The 17,238-nt window shown below is 40.2% G+C and overlaps 1 protein-coding gene across 1 annotated transcript; it reads right to left on the bottom strand.

Annotated features, from left to right (window-relative positions):
* Positions 1–190: 190 nt before the first annotated feature.
* Positions 191–3,608, bottom strand: LOC134790703 (COP9 signalosome complex subunit 8). The gene is made up of 4 exons (XM_063761606.1): positions 3,476–3,608; positions 3,296–3,366; positions 1,907–2,088; positions 191–509 (listed from the first exon to the last, which is right to left on the bottom strand). Exons 1-4 carry the CDS (start codon positions 3,527–3,529, stop codon positions 259–261), a joined length of 558 nt encoding a protein of 185 aa, XP_063617676.1. The 5' UTR covers positions 3,530–3,608; the 3' UTR covers positions 191–258.
* Positions 3,609–17,238: the final 13,630 nt, after the last annotated feature.

Below are 17,238 nucleotides of genomic sequence, written 5' to 3'. Positions count from 1 at the left end.
TGGCAACTGGATGTAAAACAGGAATATATTTTCTTCTTGGGCAACTAGTTGCGTAACAAGATTATTAATTCTTTTTCAACAACTGGTTGCGAAACTTGGTTGCCAAAACGGCCGGAGGGGACAAATTAATACTTTTAATTTTACTGGAGGTCTGTAGTGGTAAAAAACTAGTGTTTATAATATCATTTATTACGGAAACTTAAAATATACCAATATTAAGTTGTCATCTCACTGAACTTAAGATATAAAAGCACTTACTTAATTTTCTAAGAACGACACAAACTCGGTGAGTTTGAAGAGTTGGTCTTCACTGGAGGTGTGTAGCGGAGCGGGCTGGGCGGGGGGCGTGGGGTCGACTGTGACGCCGTCCTCGCGCAGCGTCCACTTGCGCTCGGCGCAGGCGCGCAGCACCGCGTCCCGGCTCAGCCCGGTCATGGATACCACGGTGTCCAGGGATATGGAGTTGTAGGAGCGTCCGATTAGGAAGAATGCTCGCTCGCGGACTCTCTCTGGAAGAGCGACAACACAAAAAATATGTAGCTGGACTAACAAACAAAAGCACTTGACGATCTAGTTGCTGCTTTAATAGTTAAGGTTTAAGGTTAAGGGCCTCTATTGTCACTACAATATTTTGCAATACTTCGCTTGTTTCCCTTGCTTATGGTTATGCTAGAAAGGTAAAAATACAAATACAAGGTGTTGCATTTAACAAAGAAAAAATGTTGATAGAGGGCCTTAACCTTTTGGACGTTAATGACGGATATATCCACACCGTAGGTCCAATGCCATACTGATTAATCCTTCACAGACCACAGAGCAACAACGTCGACCTATGTGCATATAAAGTTCAACTTCAGTTTTGACACTTCAGTGACATGGTGTCTGAGTGACAGCTCTTGTGTTTGACACAGCGTCGAAAAGGTTAAAAGCTATGAATGTGACCACTATGTACTGCCACATATGGTTTTGGACAAACCGTCAAAATTAAGCCCCATTAAGGTAGAAGTACTAGTGCTCGACGCTGCACTAGTATTCAACATGGGCACTTTATGTCAAAGTGACAAGGATTAAATTTCAATACAGAAAAATCTTCGCTGTTCAAATTTAACCTATATTACTTTGACATAAAGTGCCCATGTCAAATACTAGTGCAGCGTCGAGCACTAGTACTTCTACCTTACACTGATAACCATCAGATCAATTTTCAGTCTAATTTGGTTAGTATGCAGTAGATTCTGGTCGTAATAATTATTTTGTAAGGGCCCTAAAACATAATGTGATGTTCCTCGGGTAACTTATGGCGGTTGGCGCTCACGTTGCGTAGTACTGCATTTACATTTATTATTGGAGCATTAACATGCTTATGCTTATTAACAATAAGCAAAGCCCGGATGACGGGAGCAAAAATGCACTTTTCACTAGTGCTTAATTAAATATATCCACTATTCTATCGACATCCATACATACATACATACACCATTTTTTTCAATACTGAGTACCTACACATTTTTTAAAATGTATGAATGCAGTTTTTCTTGTTACTAAAATCAATGACATGGTTCCTAAGAAGAGATTGTCGTATGTCTTATAGTTTCAGATTTTCCCATACTGACCGCTCTAAATGGGCCACCCTGTATAATAAGCTTACCTGATGTAATATTGTGTAACAACCTGACATGTAAGATAATAAGTTTGATAAATAAATTTCTGATTCAAAAATTGTTCATATGGATGTCGATAGAATAGTCAATATTTAATTAAGCACTATTAGCACTAGTGAAAAGTGAATTTTTGCTCCCGTCGTCCGGGCTTTGTTAATAAGGTATCCGTGGAAAACCATATATTTGTTTTACATTCATACTTCAAAGATCTACAATATAATTAAAAAATAAAGATGTAATAGTACCTTCAAGTGCTCTTATAATATTAGTTACAGGTTCAGTCCAATTGTAGCTAGCTAGAGCTTGGTATGTTCCGGCAAGATCCTTCTTCCACAGTTTCTGTCCGACCGCCCAGATAGCATTTATCTCGGGATTACTACTTGTGATGCTTTGTGGAATTCTTTTCCACAAAAACTTTGCATTACATCTGGAATTAAATAAACATGCATAAAAAATACTATTAGAAGTATTTAATCAAATTAAATTATTTTTCTGAAAAATATTTTAATTTATTTTTATCAAGTAGAAACACTACTATATAAATTATATTATTATTTATTTCAGTTTATGCATAATAAATATCAATATTTCATACTAATTAGTATGTCATTTATTTTATGTTAGTGTCACCCAAACCACCCCTGGTTTGACTGCTTTTTGTAGGGTATTAATTTATTCATGTGATATTTTAATCAGTTGATTTTCTTTTTAAATTTCATTTTAAACTTAAGAGATAGCATTCAGGATCAATAAAATATTTACAATTACTACTCTCAGCATGCGCATGTCATCAGGTATCCAAATCCTATCATTGTCTGAAAAGTGGGTGCTTATACAGTGTTTTTTTTTGCCTGACCATACTCTAACTATGGGATGAATATGTAGGTTGTTTTGAAAAACTTTTACTATGGGGACATGTCAAAAACGAATAAAATCGTTCTCCTTGTACATTTCAATCATATTTGGAACAGCAGATATTTTCTCCCGATTTCAGGGTTAGACATTCACCTCTCAGAGTATGGTCAGACATAACAAAATCACCCTGTGTAACAAACTTCCACTAATACTCCACTAATTGTTACTGACTAGTAACAATTAAAAACAGTATTAAAGGAACAAAATGATACTACAAATGAGTCAGTAAATAAAGACTAATTGTATAGTATTGTATAAGTGGAAGTTTGTTACACAGGGTGATTTTGTTATGTCTGACCATACTCTCACCCAGGTCAGGTTGTTGGGGTATCCAACAAAAGCCTCCTCTAAACTACTACTACCACTAAAGTTGGCTCCTTATATTGAAGAGAAAGAATGGAGCACTAATAGGCAGTGATGGCATCTTAATATTAACTTAACTTAATCTTAACTTGCCAAATTTTCAGACTCCTTAGCAGTTTTTCTAATGCTGATGAAGACTAGAAAATTCATATCTGACTTGTCTACAAATGTATTATTTTAAGTGCCACCGCTGCTAACCATGGGATGTTTTCAATTATAGACTTATTGTAGGTGGTGGTGATAAAGCAATGAAACTTATCAACGTAAACATCAGAACAAGTATGATGATCACAGTTTGCATTGGGTATAAATAAAAAGTGAATAAATTTTAGAAAAAACATTTCCACTTTACTTACAGATCATTTTGATACAAGTAAATGACTAACAGCTGAGCATACGTAGACGGCGAAGCCACTCCAGTGGGTGCCTGAAATAGTAATAAAGCGTTAATCTTTATTAGTTTATAATTAACAAAGAATAGAGCTAGGTTATCCTTCAACAAAAATGTATTCACTTGGACTTGAATTCAATCTTACTTCTAATTCCTGTTTTTCCAAATCCACGCAAAGTTTATCAAAATTAGATATCATTCTTAATACTATCTTGTCACAACACAATTCCGAAATTATTGTTGTTTTGCCTGTAACCTGTAAGTCGAGCAGTGTAAGCTTTTTTCAAGTAGTGAACTGTCAACTCAACGCTGTCAAGCTGACGTACAACCGTGCACAGATAACAAAAAATTATAATAGCCGTAACAGACTACCGCAACATCAATATACTCAGCTAAAAAAAAGCCGGTACGGTGTGTGTTACGTACGACACATTTTATGCGGTGCGGTAGTGTGCTACGGCTTTTAAGCTGACGTTGGCTAAAGGCCCCAGTACACAATGGGCCATTGTCGGCCACTCCAAGGGACGCAGCCATGCGGTAGAATGAGATAGCAATATCACTTGCTCCCTCTAGCGCATAAATGCGTCCCTTGGAATGGCCGGCGATGGCCCATTGTGTACTGGGGCCTTAACGCTGATAGATAACAAAAAATCATAACATAATAGCCACAGCAGCCTGCCGCACCGCACCGCAACCTTGGGCGGTGCGGTAGTTTGTTACGACTTTAAAAGTTGTCACTAGAAAAATTCAATTTTTCTTTGGGAGGCTTTTCCTCGCGCGTACCATTTATAAATTCGCCGCCTTATTCTACTGGTGGAAATAGCTTGCCAAACTATAATTTCCATATTATCTATTTAAGAATGAAATCATGTAAGCCCCCATTCCCACGGGCGCTTTTACAACGCGCGTTAAAAAAGCGTTTGAATGACACAAATGGATACATGTGTATTTATTCACACGACAGCGGTGGCGCTTTTTATCAAGCGTTGTTGGATTTTCGACTTTAAGCCTTGGTCACAGAATAAATAATAGTACTAGTGTGAGAACTTCTCCTCTCACACTAAACTAATCACTGAAAACACTGTGTATAACGAAATACTTTAATATCAAATACAACACAATAAAATAATACAATTACAATAAAAACAGCCTCCGCTGACAATATTATTTTCTCGAACAGAGAACCGTCATAACATTCTATTCAAACATCCTTCAAGATTCAAACCAGCCAGCCTGTCAACAATTGTCTAAACCTCTTTGCTCTAACACTCCTCCTCAATTGATTTCCCTCAGACATCCTATCCTCATCCAAACTCTCCTGCGGGCTCAGCACGGTTCCATTTTTATCGACTATCACTATGCGCGTCCCTTTCGCACTTACATACTTGTTAGAACGTGACAGGCATGGTGACAAGGGATAAAAACGCGACCGTGCTAAGCCGCCTGGTTCCTTTCACTCTGACTAACGAACAACCTTTAACACACACCCATCTCTCTACGACAAAAATCATGCTTCTCTCTAACAACGGCTTTTGTCAAGACATCAGCAACCATTCGCTTCGTTTCTAAATACGCCAGCGAATTTGCACCATTTTCGATTGCTTCTCTAATAAAATGGTAGCGAACATCAACATGCTTAGTCTGCTGATGTTGCACTGGGTTTTGTGCAATTGCCATAGCGGATTGGCTGTCCGTATGTATTGTTATGGGCGACTCCTCTTTTCCCATATTTTCTGTAAGGAACCTTTGAAGGAATATGGCTTCTTTGGCAGCTTCGGATAGGCTCATATATTCAGCCTCAGCTGTTGATAAAGCTATACTCCTTTGTTTGGTACTTTGCCATGAAATGGCTCCCTTTGCCATTATGAAGACATTGCCGGAATATGACTTTCTGTCAACAAGGTTTCCACCATGATCTGCATCGGCAAATCCTCGTATATATCCGTATGTCATGTCCTTGGAGTACTTGAGTCCCATGCTTTTCGTACCTTTAAGATACCTCAGTATTCTCTTTGTAGAAGTCCAGTGAACTTCCTCATAGCAGTTACAAAACTGACTCATAAAATTTACTGAATGTGCTATGTCAGGTCTAGAACACACAGCTATATACATCAGTGATCCTATCAGCTCTCTGTAGGGTATATTTTCATCAGGTGTATATGGCGCATGTGGCTTCTGAAACGTTGGCCTGGAACTCCTGGTGTACTAACTGGCTTGCAGTTTTCCATTTTAAACCTACGAAGGACTTTGTCAATGTATTCGCCTCTTGGTCGATTTGGATATTTCCGTTTTCTTGTTCAATCCGCATTCCAAGAAACAGTTCGGCCTTTCCCAAATCCTTCATCTCAAATTTTGCCTTCAGTCCATCTTTAACAGTTTCCATCTCAATCTTGTTGTTATATAGTATCAAGATGTCATCTACATATACAGCTAGGATTATCGTGTCCTTTTCTGTTTTTCTTATATAAACACACGACTCATTTTTACATCGTTTGAAGTTAAGGCTCTCCAGCTCAGCGTGTAACTTCAAATTCCAAGATCGTGGTGCTTGCTTAAGTCCATATAGGGATTTCTGGATAAGACACACGTAGTCTTCCTTCCCTTCCTCTTTGAAATGTGGTGGTTGACGCATGAAAGACTCTCTCATTAAGACTTCCATTTAGAAACGCGGTTTTTACGTCCATGTGATCAATCTGTAGACCAAGATTAGCTGCTAAAGCTAGGAGAAATCTCATTGAACTGTGTCGTACTACCGGTGAGAAAGTCTCGTCGTAATCTATGCCTTTTCTCTGGCTAAAGCCGCGTGCAACCAAGCGAGCTTTGTAACGAGTTTTATTCCCCGCCTCCTTTTTGATTCTAAATATCCATTTGGAATCAACAACGTTGCTTGCTTGTTCAGGCTTTACTAGAATCCACGTTCCGTTTGTCTTCAGTGCGTCATGCTCCTCCTTAATCGCACCTCTCCATTGTTGAGCATCCTTTCCGGATAATGCCTCTTGCACTGTAAGCGGATCATCCACCTCTGATGTCGCTTGGTAGGTTACATAATCAGGTAACTGAACAGGTTTTCTGTCTCTGAGTGGATATCTCCTTTCTTCCACTAAAGGTTCAACTGGTGTATCTCTATTCTATTCATCTAATCTCTCTTCTGATGAAGCCCAGTTTTCTTCACAATCAGATATTTCAATATGAGCATCATGACCTCCATCATTTGACTCCAGGTTTTCTACCTGAACTCTTTGCTCTTGCTGAACATTTTGCTGTAGTTTCCCGTTGCTGAACATTATCTCTTTGCTGTAGAGTTACCGGTTGCTGTACATGATCTTCTAGGTTAATTGTAACGTGCTGCTTCTTCTCAGGATCATGAGCCCTTGCACCTCCTTCATATTTTTGGTTCTCGAAAAATACTACATCTCGGGCTCTATGCAGCTCTCCATTTGAAGGATCTATCAGCCGGTACCCTTTTGACTCTTCGCAATATCCTACAAATACCAGCTCTTTACTCTTCGGATCCCACTTGGTTCTCTTTTGATCTGGTATGTGCATATATGCCTTGCATCCGAAGACCTTGAGATGACTTAGATCTGTCTTTCGTCCAGTCCACATTTCTTCGGGCGTCATCTCCTTAACCGCTATAGTGGGACTTCTATTTTTTAAGTTTACAGCAGTGTTTACTGCTTCGGCCCAAAAACTGACGGGAAGTCCTGCCTCTTGTAACATTGCTCGGCTCTTATCGGCAATCGTCCGATTTGCACGTTCGGCTACACCATTTTGTTCAGGCGTGTATGTAATGGTTAGCTGATGCCTTATGCCATGTTCTTTGAGGTAGGCATCCACTCTCATGTTTACGTATTCAGTTCCATTGTCAGTTCTTATTACTTTCACTTTCTTTCCTGTTTGCCTCTCTGCTAAATTTATAAACTCTTTTATTTTTTCAAACGCTTTACTTTTAGCTTAAAGAAAATATACGAAAGTTTTTCACGAGTAGTCATCGATAAAAGTTATATAGTACCTATGACTCCCAATAGACTGACCACTCATTGGCCCGCTAATATCCGAATGAATTAGCTCGAGGAGCTCTCCAGCTCTCGTAGCCTGATTACGTTTAAATGGTTGCCTAGTCTGCTTGCCCATCAAGCAGGCTACGCAGTCCATTTTGGAGTTAGTAAGTAATATTTGAAAAACTCACCCCTGTTGCCATTTTGTCTCTCAATAAAGTCAGGTTACGTACACTCAAGTGTGCCATCCTTTTATGCCAATGCTCCATTACATTTCCAATTGTAGACGCCAGTGCAACTGCCTGTGAGGAACAAGTTAGTTTATAAATGCCCCTATCATGCTTTCCGGTTACACATGGGTTCCCTTTTATAGAACATTCATCAGCATTATAAATTTCGCAACCTTTTTTATTAAAAACCACAACCTTATTTTTAGTATTGACCATATTGCTCACACTAAGTAAATTTGAAGACAAGTCTGGTACATACATCACATTGCTGATACTAATATCAAGTGAACCATCCTCTACAATACCAAAACCTTCGCCAAAAACCTTACCTCCATTCGCGCAACTCACTTCTACCTCTTTGTCAAAGTTCACAAACTTATCCATCCAGTCCTTCCTGAAACTCATATGACCTGACGCTCCTGAATCTATCCACTCGTCTTGATGAGTCTTCTCTCGATCTACACTGCTTAGTGCCGTCGCCATATGATTCCTCTTCGATTGACGTGGATTGTGTGGACAGTCACAAGCTTTATGCGGTCCCTCGTCCCTCGCAAATGAAGCATTTGACAGTCCTCTTCTCTTTGGACTCTTTGTTCCTCTGAACAAATTTCTTATGAGTGTTGTAATGCTTTGATGTAGTGAGCGCTGAGCTCGAACTAGGCTTGTTACTTGGGCCTGCACTCATTTTGTTCTCATCGAGTTGTAGCAGTTTTGTTTTAACATAGTCCGAAGTTAAGGTTATGTTAGCGCTCTCCAGCGCCAACCTGATAGGCGCATATTCCTCAGGTAGGCCTTGTAGCATGAGTGCTGCTAGTAATTCGACGTCGATTTCTTTATCTAAGTCTGCTAGTTGGTTGCTAACTTGCATCAGTTCAGTTATATATTCAGTTATTGAATGAAACATGTTCAATTTTAGGCTCAGTAGCCTTGACAACAATATACATCTATTGTTGATACCTTTATCTTCGTAAGCTGCTTTCAGATTACTCCACGTCTCGTACGCCGTAGTAGCTTTACGCACGTGCGCCTTGCACTGACTCTCGATCAGTAAACATATTTTGGTTCGCGCTCTCTGATCGTTTCTCTTTGCCGTAGCATTTGTCGTGTCAGCAACTGCCTCAATATACTGCCACAAATCATCGTGCACCAATATGCACTCCATGTCAAACTTCCAGGTATTCCAGTTATTGTTACCTTGCCTGTGAGAACTTCTCCTCTCACACTAAAGTAATCACTGAAAACACTGTGTATAACGAAATACTTTAATATCAAATACAACACAATAAAATAATACAATTACAATAAACACAGCCTCCGCTGACAATATTATTTTCTCGAACAGAGAACCGTCATAACCCAAGAATATAATACTCACATAACATTCTATTCAAACATCCTTCAAGATTCAAACCAGCCAGTCTGTCAACAATTGTCTAAACCTCTTTGCTCTAACAACTAGGTACAGAAGACTCACTCTCTAACAAAACGCGTCTGTTACGATCAGTACAGATATGGCCGCTAGGGGGCTATTCATAAATTACGTCATTTCAAATTAGGGGGGGGGGGGTCTGGACATCGGATGACGGTAGCACGACGTAGGAGGAAACGGGGTCCTTCGAGGCATGATTTTTGGATGATTTTAGGGGGGGGGGGTCCAAAATTGTCAAAAATCGATGACGTAATTTATGGACAGCCCCTAGGTGGCGATAGCGCCACGCGCGGCTTATGGCTTTCCCCAAAATTGGGGCGGAACGGATGTACTTTTAGCTACCTGTAGCAAAGCGACGAAATCGCGGAGTGAGCCACGCCTGCCTTGGTCGTTAAATCGAATTTAGAGTGCGGACAGATTCAAGCGCTTCTTTAACGCGAGTTGAAAAAGCTCCCGTGCGTATGTATGGGGGCTAAGAGAATGATTTCCGAACGCAAAAAAAAGGATGTGTCGAAACAAATTTCTTTGACGTTTTAGTTGTCAAATTCAAATTGGCAGAATGGTCATTTTCGTGCGTTTCTCCCGCAAAAAATTGCTGTTAGGTCGAAAAAAAATACGGTAAGTGCCTATATATTGTATTTTTCGGTTGAATATAAGATAATGTACATGTAGCAATGTAGTGTGTCACAATTAATCACAATTTATTTATTATTGGTAAAATATTCGCTCTAAAAGTAATTTACAAAACAAACCACATCAAGTATAGTGTTTAGTGGTCTGTATGGGGCCACTGCCCAATTGACATGGCATTTAGGGCTAGACTACTCGTATTACTAAAATTAGAAATTAGATTTCTTTTGCCGCTGATGTCTACCGTAATCAATATTCAAAAGTAAATAATATTTTTAGGCCTGGCTAAGGGTAAAAAAACAAGCTACCAACCATGTCAATTAAACATTAGGGCTCATTTAATCATCTACTTCTATTATCTTAATATTATCACGTTGAGGCTAAGCGTATGCTGAGACGCAGGCGACGCAGTTCACGCAGCGCAGAGCAGATTTTGTAAATTATAGAACGTCCTTTTAGCTCAGGGCTCGCAACTGGTATTGAAATACCTGTTAATATCGTTCCAAAACCGTTATATTATTTCGTTCATTAAAAAACCGGTTAATTGATGGAATGCGAACTAACGAATTACGTTCTCTCTCCTAACCGAAGAAGAGGGAACAGAACTTTATGGTTCGCAGGGAACGATAGGTATAATACCGGTTACTCTTGGCTTTCTGAGACTCTCGGTTAAACTCGTTGTCATACGTGAAAAAGATAGCAATACTTACTCGTTCTATCTCGCTTCGATATTTTCAATTTAACCGGTTAATTTCGTTCCTCGAGAACGAAATGAGAACATATATGGCATAAACCGTTATCTCAAAAGAAGAGTATTTTAACCGGTAACCGCAAACGGAAACGAAATCCTTTTCGTTCCCGTCCGGGAACGAACGAAACCGTTTTGACAAATGAGAACGGTTTCCGAACCCTGTGCTTTAGCTACGCACGCTGCATCGCAAGGATGTTCCATACTACTAGCAAAAAGCAGAGCTTTGTAAGGGCTCGCGGAGTTTTTCTACCTAAACGTACCTAGTGATGTGCCGTTCCCGGGAAAATTCCCTTGGTGGGAAATTTGCCGGAAACGTTCCCGGGAAATTTCCCATATGAACGGAAAGTATGGGAATTTTGAAATGGCGCATAGAAATACTATTTTATTATCAGAAATTCAGTAAACACTTAGCATCTTAAACTTAAAAAAAAAAACATTATAAACTGTATCTCATCCGCCTACGAAAATTCCCTATACTCCCGAGAAATTTCCCATTCTTCCCCGGAAATTTCCCATTCTTCCTGGGAAATTTCCCATAGTTGCTGGGAATGATTTCTCGGCCAAAATATTTTTTTGTCAATAATACGCCATTATTCAACAAAATCGATACAAATCGTCACAGTTTAATCAGGGTCAAAATAAGTTAGGCACTAATAAGAATAGTTGAGTTCCGTAAGCTTTTTACCAAGAAATTGTTCTACATAAGAGTGTTAAGGACGGGTTCTTGTGAATGTTTTTGCATTTCATTATCAAAATATCTAATAAAAAAAATTCTGTAGCCATAATTTTTTGGAGATAAAAAAAAAATTATAAGTATCTAAGTATTTGTATGGAGAAAATTTCGAAATGATCTGACTTCGCATTCAGGTACATCGGGGGCTTAAAGTGATGCCATATATTTTTTTGAAACATCCAAAGTGTCGAATGTTGTAAGCAAATCCACTTTCCAAGTTTTTTTTTGGGATGCCAATTTGCATTTTACGGTTTTTGGCTACTTTATTTTACTAAACGCAGTTACTTGTCGTTATAGCTAGCTTTAATTAAAATTGTAATACACTTAATCTGCTTCAATATTCCCCTGTTTGGGGAATTTTCCCGGGAAATCCGGGAAATTTCCCATATGGGAATATTCCTTGTTCCCGGGAAATTCCCACGGCACATCACTAAACGTACCGGACCGCGACTTTGATCCAGTCCGAGGCTTGTTCCATGTTCGATCGTTTGGGTACGTAAGTCCGTTTAGGACGCAGCTATAAGTGAGAGCAAAAAAGAAATATACCTACAAATTGAACCCCGGTCTCTGTCCGGTACGCCTGTCTGTTACAGCTTTTACTTTGTCAATTAAAAACGTGTCCAGGACGGCTACCGTGAAAATCGAAAATCGTCAATTGCGGGCATTTTTCTCTGTCACTCTAATTACGCCTTCATTGGAGTAAAAGAGAAAGATCCCCGCAATTTGCGAATTTCTGTTTTCGCGGTAGCCCCTCTGACGACAAAATCAAATTGCCAATATCATCCACACGTAAAGGCCCCAGTACACAATGGGCCATCGCCGGCCACTCCAAGGGACGCAGCCATGCGGTGGAATGAGATAGCAATATCACTTGCTCCCTGTAACACATAAATGCGTCCCTTGGAGTGGCCGGCGATGGCCCATTGTGTACTGGGGCCTTAATATACAATTTCATAAGCGCTTATTACATCCTACACGGTCGCCGGTACTTTTTGTAAGGAAGACAACTGGCTTTCCTACATAATGTTGGGTCAGCGAGTCAATGTCCTTGAATTTATTTATGCGTCGACACCACACAATTGAGCGTAAAACTATCCCGTCTGGACACCTACTGGCGGTAATCAATCATGCTGCTCCGCACATAAACTTATGTATAATTTGCTCTCTTAAGTGCTCATCAAGACGAGTGAGATGACCAAAACAGCGTGTGCCTATGTTGCAACAAACGTGAGTTCCACTAAATACTGCCAGGGTTCAGCTACAGCTCTATCGTGAGTATATCTCCTAAGTGCTCAAAAAGACGAGTCGGATGACCAAAACAGCGTGTGCCTATATTGTATAAAACCCGAGCTCCACTAGGTACTGCCAGAGTTCAGCATCAGGTACCTTGGGTACTACTCTACCAAGTGATCATCATGAGTCGGATGTCCAAAACAGCGTGTGTCTATGTTGCACCAAACCCGAGCTCCACTAGGTATTGCCAGGGTTCAGCATCAGCTCTATCTTGGGTAGTACTCTCCTAAGTGATCATCAAGATGAGTGAGATGACCAAAACATCGTGTGCCTATATTGCAACAAACCTGAGTTCCACTAAATACTGCCAGGGTTCAGCTACAGCTCTATTTTGGGTATCTCCAAAGTGCTCAAAAAAACGAGTCGGATGACCAAAACAGCGTTTGCCTATTTGCACCAAACCTGAGTTCCGCTAGGTACTGCCAGGGTTCTGGGTCATTTTGTTGAACTGCACGCCGACGTTGCAATTGGCGTGCAGTCGGCGTGCAGCTTCCATACAAGTTGCAGTCGGGTTGTAGTCCGTATGTATCGGCCCTAATATGCTTATCTTTATTTATAATTTTGGCAGATTCAAGCAGTAGTAAATTGTTTCTCGAACTGAAAATACCCGATTTAAGTTTGCTAACACAACATGACTGATCAGTTCATCGGCGTCACAGAACAGAACATACGAGTAAATTGACCTCCGCAGTGAATATACAGCAAGATTGAATGTTCCAGTATTCACAGAAACTTAATTCCTAAATTGGGAATCAAATCGACCGAAGCGAGATGGGTCAGAATCCAAAATTTTAACCCTTTTTAGGGTTCCGTACCTCAAAAGGAAAAAACGGAACCCTTATAGGATCACATCACTCGTGCGTCTGTCTGTCCGTCCGTCTGTCCGTTTGTCACAGCCTATTTGCTCCGAAACTACTGGACCAATTAAGTTGAAATTTGATACACATATGTAAGTCTGTGACCCAAAGACGGACATGTAACGTCAACAAATGAATTTTAAACATAGGGACTACTTTTGGGGGGTAAATGAGAAAATTAAAAAACAAATTCTTGCAAACTATAGTGTTACATAAATACATATCAAACAAAAGGGCTCATTGTGAAAATCTCAAATATATTATAAATTTATTATAAATTTAGGATAAAAAGTTTAGAAGTTATTCAAGAAAATAGATAAAAAATTACCATTCCCCCCTCTATCTCCGAAACTACAGGTTCTAAAATTTTGAAAAGAATACACAAAATAGTTCTTTACCTAAAGATGACAGGAAAACCTATTTCCATTTCGTGACACTTTATTTTTCTCTTTGTTTTTTCTATGTATGTCTATTGTCAGTGTGTTTACGAATAAAAAGCTATTCTATTCTAGGCCAAGCGCACGATTTTAGTTTTTGCGACACGATTTTAGAATCGCGCTGTAATATATCGCAGAAAATTCACTGCGCGCACTGCGATGAAAATGTCGACGATTTGTTCATTCTCAACATGGATTTCGTACCAGTCGTTTGTCATGAAACGTGTCTTTAATATGCGTTCGCCGTATAACTTTGAGTATTTATACCACAAAGGTGATCTCCTTCTATTTCCATAATTAAATGGTCAACATCTAGCGTCTCATCTTGAGACTCCATCGTAGAAGCAGTTTCCGACATGATGAGGCTTGGAGAGTGAAGTGCCGACTGAGGTCCGGGGTGCGATTTTATTATCGCAGTGCGCGCAGGGCCATACAACTCCGTATGCTGCAATTCACTTTGCGACAATCGCGTCGCGAGCAGTCGCGGAAAAATGTGACAAATCACAATTTTAAAATCGCTGCGATTTTTTTGTCGCATATGCGCGCACTGCCATATAAACACATACGTTACATTTCTGCGACTAAATTATCGCGCGACAAAAAGTCGTGGTGCGCGCTTGGCCCTATTCTATTCTATTAAAAATCTAGAGTCAAGCGTGAGTCGGATTTAAGAACAAAAATGCGATTAGGCTTTTTTAGGGACACAGCCGCAATGGCCCACGTGAAACGTGGTGTAGACAGCTATTGTGAAGGCACTAGGCCGATAGCCGCATAAGAACGAAGCCCCGAAGTGTCCCGATGAGGCGTGCCTTTATGATCAAGCGTGAGTCGGACTGAAGACAAAAAATGCGACTAGGCTGTATCTGGCACACAGCCGTAATGGTACTTGTACTACTGATTGATTAGGTTACTATTGTTACGTGTTTAAAAAAGCACTATAGGTATTACCTCTTACCTCTCTTCGGCCTTCGGTTTTGCGGAAAACACTTGCGGAAGTTGTGGGAAGCGCGAACCCGTCGGACGCTCCGAGCTTTCAGCTCTACGCGGAGCTCGGCCTTCGCATTTGGACAGTTGTAGGTACTATTGTTCGGGATGTAATCTTCCTATCCGAGCTACTTTGCATAGTTGCAGAGATATAAGCCACCGTGCCGTAACACTTCATGTTACATCTGGTTTTTGATCTGACCAATTCGGGTTTTTCAAGACGTTTAACTCACGTCGTTTCACGTACAAAAAAAATTGTTAAAAATTGTGTGATGTACGGAACCCTTAAAACGCGAGTCCGACTCGCACTTGACCAGTTTTTTGTATTCATCTTTGTTAGCACGTAGTACATTAGCACGAATTTTAATTCATAATTTTTCTAACAGATGGCGCTAGTAGTAATACAAAGTGTTATTCCTTTATTTTATTTTTTTAGGTTTATAAAATGATATTTTTATGTTTGATAACACACCTAGACATGAATTTAAATTATAGACCGGGAGATAGTGACACATTTTACTGGGTCATTTGTACCAGTATGGCGGTTCGTCAGGGGTCTAAGCATGTAATGAAGGAAAGAAAATGCTATGACCATAGCGCTGGTACCGGCGGCCCAATCGCGTGGGCGTTAGTCGAACGTGTCGGATAAAATACGAGTGTCGAACGATTTGTACCAGAAAAATCCTCGTATTATTCGATAGTCCATAAAAAAGAAGTAGGCGGTAGCGTAATGCCATACTTCTCCGGTGTGACTTACAGCCCGCCATACTGAGGCGAACACGTTAATTAAAAAAAAACAATTCAACCATTTGTACCAAGCTAATTTTTGCACAGGTGATCATCGTCGAGCAGCCATTCATGGACATCACCATGCCATACTTTTCGGATGGTTCCAAATGCCCGCCATACCGCCGCAAGGAAGTTAATTTTTTTTTTTTTTGCTAAACGATTTGTACCAGTATTGCATTTAAATTTTTGGAGAGTATTTGATAAAATGTGACCGTTATTATAATTGCCATACTTATAGTAGGGGGATAAAGTGCTGCCATACTTGAAAAACTTATTTAATCGACACGTTTCAAAAATACGACTATGTATACGTAAAATAATTTTTTACAGCATAGCATCATCATATTCTGTTTGTTTGGATACAATTGTACCTAAAAAAATATATTTCAGATTATAACTACGGGGCGGACGACTGTGAGACTTAAGCCAAGACTTAAAACAAAAAACAATTTTTTGACGATTTGTACCAGTATGGCATTTGGATTTTTGGAAATTATATGATGCAATGTGACCATTATTATATTTGCCATACTTCTAATAGGGGGAAAAAGGGGCACCATACTTGAAATAAAAAAAAAATATTGTACACATTTGCCACCTCCTACAGGTATGGCATTATGAGATTTCCATTTATGATCACACAGAAAGTGTTGAAAAAAAAAATTCAAGATGGTACAAATCGTTTAGCAATAAAAAAAAAATTAACTCCCTTGCGGCGGTATGGCGGGCATTTGGAACCATCCGAAAAGTATGGCATGGTGATGTCCATGAATGGCTGCTCGACGATGATCACCTGTGCAAAAATTAGCTTGGTACAAATGGTTGAATTGTTTTTTTTTATTTAACGTGTTCGCCTCAGTATGGCGGGCTGTAAGTCACACCGGAGAAGTATGGCATTACGCTACCGCCTACTTCTTTTTTATGGACTATCGAATAATACGAGGATTTTTGTGGTACAAATCGTTCGACACTCGTATTTTATCCGACACGTTCGACTAACGCCCACGCGATTGGGCCGCCGGTACCAGCGCTATGGTCATAGCATTTTCTTTCCTTCATTACATGCTTAGACCCCTGACGAACCGCCATACTGGTACAAATGACCCAGTAAAATGTGTCACTATCTCCCGGTCTATTACTATGTTAAATTTCAAACCTATAAGTGCGATAGTTTTTCCGTAAAGTGTACCACAAGAATGCATAGTTTGTCGAATAGTGATAGGGCTCGCTTCGCTCGCCCTAACAAAGCTCTGCGCTGCGCAAACTGCGTCGCCTGCGTCTCAGCATACGCCTAGCCTGAATTTTGCGGACAGGCACGAACCGCGAATCAATTGAGGAGGCGATGATAGTTTCCGCTATATTTAGAGACGTAAAATACCCGTTTTGAAAAATCTATAATCTGGCTTAAGCGCTTCACATTACAAAATTTAATTAGCGTCCTAACTAGGATCCTAAGGATATAATTATACAAAAGTAATTTGGGTCGTTAAAATCGAGTCTATCACGGAGCCGGATAGCCGAGGTCGAAGGCTCGCGAAGGAGCTCCCGGCCTAGCCAAGGTTACAATCGCTATCGCTTCGACAACGAAACGCTTTGTGTCTCTCTATCACTCTTCCATATAAAGCCCCCTCCAGACTATGTGCGTGAATCGCGGCGCGAAGCCGCGAACGCGAGTGTGGATCCGATTTCGCTGTTTGCGAAAATCGATTCCATACTCGCGTTCGCGGCTTCGCGCCGCGATTCGGGCACGAGTGTGGAGGGGGCTTTAGTGCGACAG

The sequence above is a fragment of the Cydia splendana genome, chromosome 5, assembly GCF_910591565.1.
Source record: "Cydia splendana chromosome 5, ilCydSple1.2, whole genome shotgun sequence".
Taxonomy (NCBI): Eukaryota; Metazoa; Arthropoda; class Insecta; order Lepidoptera; family Tortricidae; genus Cydia; species Cydia splendana.
This window is presented reverse-complemented; position numbering and strand designations above follow the sequence as displayed.